Source organism: Camellia sinensis, chromosome 14, assembly GCF_055761805.1.
Source record: "Camellia sinensis isolate YWXY chromosome 14, ASM5576180v1, whole genome shotgun sequence".
NCBI lineage: Eukaryota > Viridiplantae > Streptophyta > Magnoliopsida > Ericales > Theaceae > Camellia > Camellia sinensis.
This window is the reverse complement of record NC_138974.1, coordinates 87,409,243-87,419,348: the sequence shown is the minus strand read 5'-3', so window position 1 is coordinate 87,419,348 and position 10,106 is coordinate 87,409,243. Positions and strand designations below refer to the sequence as shown.

Sequence of the window (10,106 nt, the reverse complement as noted above, 5' to 3'; positions counted from 1 at the left end):
CTAAAGAGCAGAAGTGTAAGAATTGGCTTAAGCTTGGGTCATACATGGCATTTTTCATGATCAAGCACTTGTTTCTTGCATGATTCTTGTAGATGGGGGAAGAAACTCCATGGATTTTGAGTTTCGAACTTACAATTTGCATGGGTTTGATTTTACTCATTAATTCTAGGCTTTCATCTTTCAAATGGAAATCGAGTTTTGTTTTAAAGTAATGAATTTTGTTTGAAGTTAGAAATTGTTTATTCAACATGTTTTAGAGGGTTTTGGGTCTTGATTTGTATAAAAATGGAGTTGGTTTTTGGAAAGGTTCGATTTCAATATAATAGCTGATTTTTGGTTCTGAAAAACCTAGAATCGCACGTGTGGCGAGAAGGACCGCACGTGCAGAAAGCAGGGCCCAGGAAGTTGAGCCTACTACTTTAATTGCACGTACGGGGCGTACGTGCAGTGGCACTTTCGCACGTGCGGCTAGGGCCTTTTGCATGTACTGTTTCAGGGCAGGCTCGATTTTGTTTTTCTTTTCGTTTTTCTACCTTTCGGGTCTACATTTTCATGGTTTTCACATGTATTTCACATGCACATGCATTTCATGGATTCAAAGGGGATTACAAAAAAAATCGAGTTAACATATTGAACAACTAACGAAAGAACCGAATATAGTTAAGAACTGACTGAATTGAGTGATTGTGAATTGCTTGAATGTGTTTCTGTAGGTTAGACGTCGTGTCCTAGCCGCGTGATTCAAGGAGCCAACTGTTAATAACAACCTTGTAAAGATATATTTGAATTATAAGTATTTTTTGAATTATAAAATGTTTTGTTTCTAAAATAATACTTTCTGACTGATTAAATGATTGTCCTATTTTATGAACTATATTCGTGGCATCCATAGTATCTGTTGCTGCTACTGTTTACCGTTACTCTTATAGAGATCTTTGTCAGTTACAATTCTTGGAACTTCTGTTTACTGTATTAATGTCATGGCCATCAATTCTGACTGTTCGATCTTCATAACCTTCTGTACAGTTCTACTATTGGATGTGCCACGTATGACTGCTATGTTTCCTGTATGAAATATGGATTTGCTATGCCAATGATTATGATTCCACTTACTGCTATAATTGACTGATTTGGATTACAGTGGGAACATCATTCATAACCTCTTTATACTGTTGTTATTCAACAGGCTCCCGCTCATGCTTTTATATATGTATATAGGTGATCAAGTGCAGGAGGGGACGTAGTGGCGTCGACCTAGCCTCGGTTTTGTCAAGCCAACTTTTGTGCCTCACCGTGAGGTTACCAGCGGTCTAGTGTCGAGGCTTCCGGGTGGTACGGGGAATCACCCTTTTGGGGATTCATTCATGTGACACAAGTAGTTTATGATCTTTGTGTATTTTTTGATCATGGAACTAAAATCCTTTTTTTGCATATGCTTTTGTTATACAAACTTGGTGTGGACTGTTGTACATATATGTTTATATGAAAGTTTATTCTATTTTATTTAAGTTTTCACAGCTCATTGGACGTTTTATTTTCTTATTATTAGCTTTCGCTAGCCCCGTTATTGTAATACTGTCAAACAGGCCTATGGTAATCATGGATTACTAGCCAGTTACAACACTAAACCTATAGGGGCGAGTTTGGGTCGTGATAGTTCTTCTTAGCTAGTCATTCTCTTCATCTGAAGCCAAGACCTTCAATCAATTAATGGTTTCACCACCCCCTAGCTTCACAACATCAACATAGGATTTACCTTCCCTAATCATACTAGATCTTCCGATGGCCTCAGGGGTCAGAACATGACCACCCAATGGTGTTGTCTTGCTTTTGATGTCATTTTGCCAACCCTTACTCTTATCAAAATCTGCAAACTTAACTTTTAACTCTTTGTTATCGCACCACACCCAATTTGTCTTCTGAACTGCTAGCCTTGCTGCCACTTTACAATCATACCTTACAAAACCAAACTTCGTACCTGCTTTACTATTTTTGTAAGGTATAAACACATGACGAACAATTCCAAACTTCGAATACATCCTAAACTACCTTTTCAGATCCATTTCAACATGCAAGTTATCCACAAATAATGTAATGCGGCTATTATCAAATACCCTGTGATTCTGAGCCTGTGATCTTCTCCTGTATAGCACTAATTGCCATCGTCCACCGGATGCCGTCACTCTCTTCTCTTGCTCTCTTTTCATTCTCACTTATGTCATTATTTTATCTCCTTAATTTAACTTCACCTCATTGCCATCTCCTTGCCTATCAAGTTAAAAAAAAAAAAAAATGCCAACTTTCTTTTCTATCTTTTCAAACCAAACCAATGCATAGCCAGCCATGCCCATTCTTTGTCCCTTCTTTTCATTCAATTGTTTATTTTATTTTATTTTATTACTTTCTCCTCCAAGTTTCTTTCAATTGCTTCTTCTCTATATATTGGAAATTTTTAGAAGTAAATAGGAATTGACTCCATTCAAATGGAATGATGCAATTTTTTATGGTGCCTCTTTAGAGGAAAAGGTTTGATTCAAGAGTTATGACCCTTTAGAATGGTCTCAACCACTTTTATAAATACTATCTCATCCCATTGCATTCATGAATAAGAAATAGAATTTTAGGATTCATACATATGTCATAGTCAAGTATAGAAGAGAGAGTACATAACACAAATTGGTTCGCTGTATACATATAAAATTGTGTAATTTCTGTGTGTAGTGATCGTTGTATCTTGGAGGAAGGACACCCATCAATCATAAGTATTAGAGGTGAGGGTGAATTTCTGTCTTACATACACAATGTTCAAACACTGGCTCGGCCACAATCTGTATCAAGTTTTATACAATTTCAGTATGAAATTTATTTTATTTTAATTATTTATTTGCATTAAATTAATTTTTTCGAAAATATTTTCTTACAATTTTAAGACAAAAATTCAATTTGTTTACAGTTTCAGGTTCTGTGATACAAATTTAGTATTTTTTTTCAGTTAAAAATTAATTTTTTGCAAATTGTTTTCCCGTATAATGTGTTTCCTAAAACTCCCAGTATTATTGAATGTTTTTAGGCACTAGTAATAGAATCTGTGGTGGCCCAAAAAATACCAGCTTATTGGGGGTAACCCAAACAAGTCCTAACAATGGACCCAAAGCAAACAAGGAAGCCCATCAAACAAATATCACACCCCCATCTATAAAAAGGAGGCACTCCATGGAATATAGGTATGTCTCATCTCTATGCAACACGACACAGACACTCTTCAATTCTTCATCTTCTCTCCTTTGATTCAAGAGTTTAACTTTATCATCAGAGTGTCCCTGGTTGGGTGGCGCCGATCATGTTTATTTTCGCAGATCTATGAGGCAAAGCTCATCTTTTCGTTAGATCTTTTCAACAATCTAAGTGAGAAAATTTTTTAGGTCTCACAGTTGGCGTCGTCTGTGGAAATTGTCTAAAAACATTCAACGAAGGAGATAACAAACACCACACTCAAGATGCTCAGATCATTGTTACACGTTACTAAAAACATAACCCACGGTTGATCTTGTCTTTTTCCTCTTTGTTCAAATTTATCTTTGAAGTTCAATCTTGCTATCTATATGCATATATATATGTATATGTTTATGCTCATAGATTTGGTCCAAACATTTGTTTAATATCTATCTCGACATTCTCTCTAGAAGAGTAGTCGAGACATATACGTAAACCCCATTGAAATACCTTTAGTTGGATTTGCTAGGGATAGCTTTCAAAGAACATGTTGGTCACTAACTAATTATTTTCTCCCTTAAAAATTGAGATTCAACAAATTGCAATAGTAAAACTCAAAAATCGGCATTCCAAGAGTTTATTTATATATTATACATTGCATGTACTGGTGCTAGAAACTTATGACAGTTGCAGATCTTGAGGAGAAGAGTTCAAATGATAAGATGTGCTCTTGAGGTCCACAAATGGGTTTCAATGCTCTCTTTTTACAAGATACTTCAACAACTCATCTTAAGATAAAAAATGACTCACGAACTTTCGACGAGTGTGCACAATTTCTGCCAAGAAAATAATTTGAACCAACACGAACCTCGCTAACTCAACTTCACCAAAGTGAGGCTCCACCGAAGTAATGGTATAGATCGAAAATAATCATCGGAGAAGCGTTTGGCAAGCAAAAGAAGTTGTTGACTTGTCGACTGAGAGGTTTCGACAAGGCAAGAAATCAAAGAGTTTCTAGAGAAGTGCTTTCCAAAACGTTGTGGTATCTATGCTTATTGCCATTATCTTGGACAACTCGGGAACTTCGAATCTCCTTAGACGTCCTCCAGTTTGAAAACAAGCCTCAAAATCTCACTCGGCGGTGACACCACTAACATTATATACGATGCGGTATGACAACACCAAAGAACAAAGTTACATCAATAAAGCCCAACGATGACTCCACAATTTCGCACCATTATTACTCGGCAACATTACTTGGCAACACAGGTCATTTAGCAACACATGTCAATTGGCAATGCCACAGTAATACCAAGTAGCTACCAACTTGAATGTGTAGCCGCTTGACTGTCTTTTGACGCTCGGCACCACAACTCCATCATTAAGCTCATCAGTAATGATAATTGACATGAACGATGCCAGTATATATCTTTGATCATGTTGGCTACAACCACGATGTCGATGACAAATTTAGTCCTCTTTTTTTGAGTCACGTCTCGGCAACATGCTCCACAGCCTTGGACATTCTCAGAACAAAAAATACAATTATTAATTCATCCACCTCTTCGGCAAAAATCTCATGATTTAATTCTCGAAAATACAACAACATTGCTCGACACTACTGTCTCAACATAGAACTAGCATCTTGGCTTCAAACTTGTCAAGAATTCGGAGGTACAGAAATCAACATCTGAATATACTAGAGGGTTTCTGTCAACTTGAAAAGTCCATACCCATTAACCAGGAGCCAAAAATTAACTATATCTATACCAATCACAAGGGCGAGGGTTCAAGTCTCGCTGACAACAACTTTAGTTATGCTTTTTTTTTTTTTTTTTGCTAAAGCCACCAGACCGAGCCGAGCCACTACTGAGCCAAGCCGCAAGCCATCAAGTCGAGCCGAGTTGTCAAACTTAACATATATAAGAAAAATTATCCAGTGTTTCATAGAGCAAAATTCTCACCCGATCTGAGCCATCAGATCTATTTTGGCTAAAATTACACCATCGGGAGTCCAATTACAATGATCTAATAGTTTCCAACTATTTGGAGCCTTATGAACACATCTGTATGGTCTGATTTTCCAAATTCCATACCAAAAATTTTTAGATTTTATATGAAGTGCCACATATCCATCGCAGTTCAGATAAAATTTTTGCCGCCAAGCATAGAGTTTGATCAATGTTGAATTCTACAACCAGACAATATTTGGCAACTTCTCAACTATGTAACAGCCAGAATCATTCATCACTAAAGCCGAACTTGCCCAAAAACATGGTAGACCGATCCTCAGCAATTTTAACAAGAATCCATTACGAATTCCTTCTGAATAACAAATTTCATTCGAAACCCATGAGGCAAGGAATCTGCTTTAACAATTTGTTCTCGACTTACTCTTCAGCACTTTTGGCCAAAATCCATTTTGAAATCCTTCTAAATAACAAATTTCATTCGAAAGCAATGGGACAAATATATGTTTTATACAATGCATGACCACTTTACTCTGACTCGATACAACCACAACTCATACTAGCTCAAGGGAAAGAAACCAACTTAACAATCTACTTCAATCTGCTCCACTCGGTAATTCTTTACAACAGAGCAATAATGCTATTTTTTAATGCTCTACCATTGGAGTAAGCTTTTTAGTTTAATACTTTTTTGTGATTAACAGGTCTACACATTTGGTACAGATAGTCAATGACACGATATATACTATTGAAAATCCTGGCAATGTTTGAAATTGATCGCCAATTACAATCAACAAAAGACTTCAAATATGGAGCAATCTTCATGCTCGGCATGAAACGCTATCAACAAAGGCCTCCGAATACGGAGCAATCATCGTTCTCAACACGGAGCACCATCAACAAAAGACTCTAAATACGGAGCAATCTTCGTGCTCAGCACGAAGAGCCATCAACAAAAGCCTCCGAATTCGGAGCACAACCCTAATTTCCAAGACATACATATATTTATACATACATTTATACATACATGCATCTATACAATCATTCATTTATTTATTTATGAAATGTATTCTTTATCAAGAGGCCTAACATCTATTTGAACAGTATAACTCGGCAATAAAAACTCTTATTCCTTCTATCGAAGACAATGAAAGTTTTGACGCAATTATGGCGGCCTAAAAAATACTAGCTTATTTGGGGTAACCCAAGCAAGTCCTAATAATGGGCCCAACCCAAACAAGGAAGGCCATCAAAAAAATATCACACCCCCATCTATAAAAGGGAAGCACCCCATGGAATATAGGTATGTCTCATGTCTCCACAACATGACACACACATACTCTTCAGTTCTTCATCTTCTCTCTTTGATTCAAGAGTCTAAGTTTATCATCGGAGTGTCCCCGATTAGGTGGCACCGACCATGTTTATTTTCGCAGATTTATAGGGAAAAACTCATCTCTTCGTTGGATCTCATTAACAATCCACACGAGAGGATTTTATGGGTCTCACAAAATCTATAAACGATGATGCTTTTAACCAAATTTATGTTTAAGTCATATTATATTTCCTATTGTTTTGTTTCTCATTACGTTATCATATATTTCTTAAGATAAATTCGTAGAAACAAAATTGGTTTATGGTTTTGACAATAGAAACAAAATTGATTTTATTTTTGTACACTCTGTATGTTTATAGAGATTCTTGCTTGTCTAAAAATTTGGTTTGAAACAAAAATTTCATTTAAACAAAATCAGATTTGTTCAATTTAGAACAACATGTTTCAAGTATATTGTACTTTGCTTAGTAATTACAAATTTGAATACTATAATGCATGCCATGTATCCTTCATGTCTTGTTATTTATTAAATCTAGAGCCAGTAAAGAGATAGATACAACTTTATATAGTGGCAACTCTAGGAATTTTTGTCAATGGTGTCAATCAAAAACTTAAATGTCATATATCTTATAGAAAATTCACATTAATCATTATATCACCTATGGAGAAAAAAATCAACAAATTAATTTAAATTCTGAAATTATAAACAAAAATATTTCAATATATTCATACTATTGTTTAAACAGAAAGGCATGTTAATACATGAGCTTCTACAATTGATCACGATGAGATTTCATATTTTGAAATCGGTGCATAATAAGCTCATTATCAACACTATCAAATACATCTTTCTCAATATATGTAACCAAACAATCATTCAACCATTGATCTTCCAATCGGTTACGTAATCAATTCTTCATGAATTTTATTGTTGAAAATGCTTTTTCCACTATTGCAGTCGCAACTGGTAAAATCAATGCCAATTTCACAAGAAAATAGATTGATGGACATACAATGTCTTTCTTTGTCTCTACCAACTTTCTAATAAGGTCACCAATTCCTTTGAGTTCAGAAAATCCATTGCTAGAGTGCACATCAACAATGAAGTGTTGAAGTTGATTATCAAGTGCCATGAAATCTATTGTACAAAAATCATATGGATAGAATTCAGCAAGATGGATTAACCTTTGCTTATCAAAAGCACAAAATGAATTATTGGGGTTCAAGCAAGCCATGCATAGAAGCAACTCTGTACTTGCCTCTGTAAACCGGTTGTTAAGCTCTTGAAGTTGCATAATAGTGTAGAAGATATCAACATGGTAATGGTATAAATTTGTGATTTTAGGAGCTTTGCAGTGTGACCTCCTACGAGCTGCAAATCTATCATCAATGTGGGGGATAGGAATATCATGTTCGCTGTAAAATAAATACACTTCTTCTAATAGGGATTCCCATTCATCATCTCTCATCATTTGCAATCATTGCTTAGACACTTTAACTAATGTCATTGCATTTATAATATCTTGGTATTTTCTTTGTGGCGCGAATGACAACTCATGTCTGATCCCCAATATATTTTTTATCAAGTGTAAATTGAAGACAAATTCAAAAGATTGCATTGAATCTATAAGAGGATGAGCTTTAACTATTTGCTCGGCGTGTAAACCATCCTCTTGAACAATCTCAAGGACATCAATAACAGATGGGAACATCAAAATCAAGTTTATAATTGTTCCATAATGTGATCCCCAACGTGTATCACCAGCCCTTTTAAGATTAGTTTCTTGATTCAAACCTTGTATCACAAAGACCCTTTTGTAAATATGCTCTTCTAATTTCATCCTGATTGATAGGAAGATAAGATGAAATTTTTTATCGTAGCCCTGGGTCAGATGGAAGATTGTTCACATCTACATGACTTTGCTTAGAAGAAGTTTCTTATGTAGGAGATGAATCTTCTACTACTGTTGATTTTCTTTTAAGAAATTTGTCTATAGCGATAGAACAAATTGGAAAAAAAAGAAAATAATAAAGAAAAACATTGTACATAAAACCACACCAAATTAACCACACATAAATCAATTACAGTGCAATGTAACATCGCTAACATAACATACACAAGCATTGAAGCATCATATCCATAATAATACATTTACAAATTACAAACAATTAGTGAGCCAAAAAAACAAAACTAAAGAAAAAAAAAATCCCCAATTTTTAGCCCCATATATAAAGGGGGAAATTAAATAGTATTGATGTTTTAACAAAACATATAGAAACAAAATATATGTAATACATTTACAAACAAGGCAATTATTGAACAAAAAAAAAAGCCCTAATTTTTACCCCAAAAATTGTTGATTTATATTTGTTCTATCCAAAACACTATAAAATAGAAAAATGATTATATAAGATTTACCTAATAACCGAGTAGTTTATGTCATTGGAGAAGATTAATGATGAAAAGAGAGAGCTATAGATGGAGAGTGATGAATGAGAGAGAGCTTGGAGTGTCTCTATCTAAGTCATCTCTCACCTAAAGCTTAAAAAGAGAGGGCAAGAATAGTCTAGTGTCCAAAGCAAGATACAAACTATCACTTTACAAATAAAATATTTTAAACAAAAAGTAGGCAAAAGTCAAAAAGTAAGCTTTTTTAATTGATGGGTTTAAAGTTTTGGGACTGAAAACTATGTGTTCAAAGTTGTATTTTAGTGGGTTCATTGCTGATTTTTTTCCTAAAATCTAATACTTATATAATAAAAAATAAAAAAAAATCATTCGGGGGATCCAGTGACACCCATGGCCATGTATTGGAGCTGCTCCTTACTTCATATATCTATAATTATATGCAGTAGATTCTTGTTATCAGAGTTTTGTTTATACAAAGAAATAAAGGAAATTATGTTTTAGAATTTTCTACAATTAAAACAATTTGTACTTGTAAGAGGAGTCAAGTTGGGCCCATTAAAATTAATTAGGCCCAATCAGAAAGTCCAAGATTAGTGGACTTAGATTTATTGCCATCAAGTGGGCCAGATCGCTCCAAGCCTTGAAAAGGCCTGGATCCACGAACTTGGAGACTTACTTCGGCCCGAACTCGAAAGAGTATTGAGCAAACCTAGAGATCTAAAGCACTCGGGCTTTGAACGAATTCGATTGCAATCTAGAAGCCGCTCCATTGGTTAGTCTCAGAACATTTGTGGACTTGGAGCATTCCGGAATCAACCTACTAGAATCATGAATGAGGTTAGAGCCCGAACAAAGGGCCCGAATCCCGAAGACGGTGGGATGAAGATGAATTCACTCATTGATTGATTTAGCCTATACTTGGGTCGAGGTGGCATGACCGGGGAGGGTCCATGAGAATCAGGAATATTAGCGGCGGAGGTCCTCTAGGACTACCATGGCCCTTTGGGATGATCGGGGATCATTGGTTAGGTGTGGCTAAGAAGAAGGGTTCGCCAAGAGGTTGATCTCCTCTTCGAGGTTTTCCTCATCCACAGAGAGGTCACCTCCTCGAACAAGGTAGTTAGAGGGAATATTCCCCATGTACCTTGCACATGGGCTCCATCCCATATCATGAAGT

At 35.6% G+C, this 10,106-nt stretch overlaps 1 protein-coding gene across 1 annotated transcript; it reads right to left on the bottom strand.

Annotated features, from left to right (window-relative positions):
- Positions 1-7,427: 7,427 nt before the first annotated feature.
- Positions 7,428-7,988, bottom strand: LOC114307572 (uncharacterized). The gene has a single exon (XM_028252967.2). It carries the CDS (start codon positions 7,986-7,988, stop codon positions 7,428-7,430), a length of 561 nt encoding a protein of 186 aa, XP_028108768.2.
- Between the last annotated feature and the right edge of the window lie 2,118 nt (positions 7,989-10,106).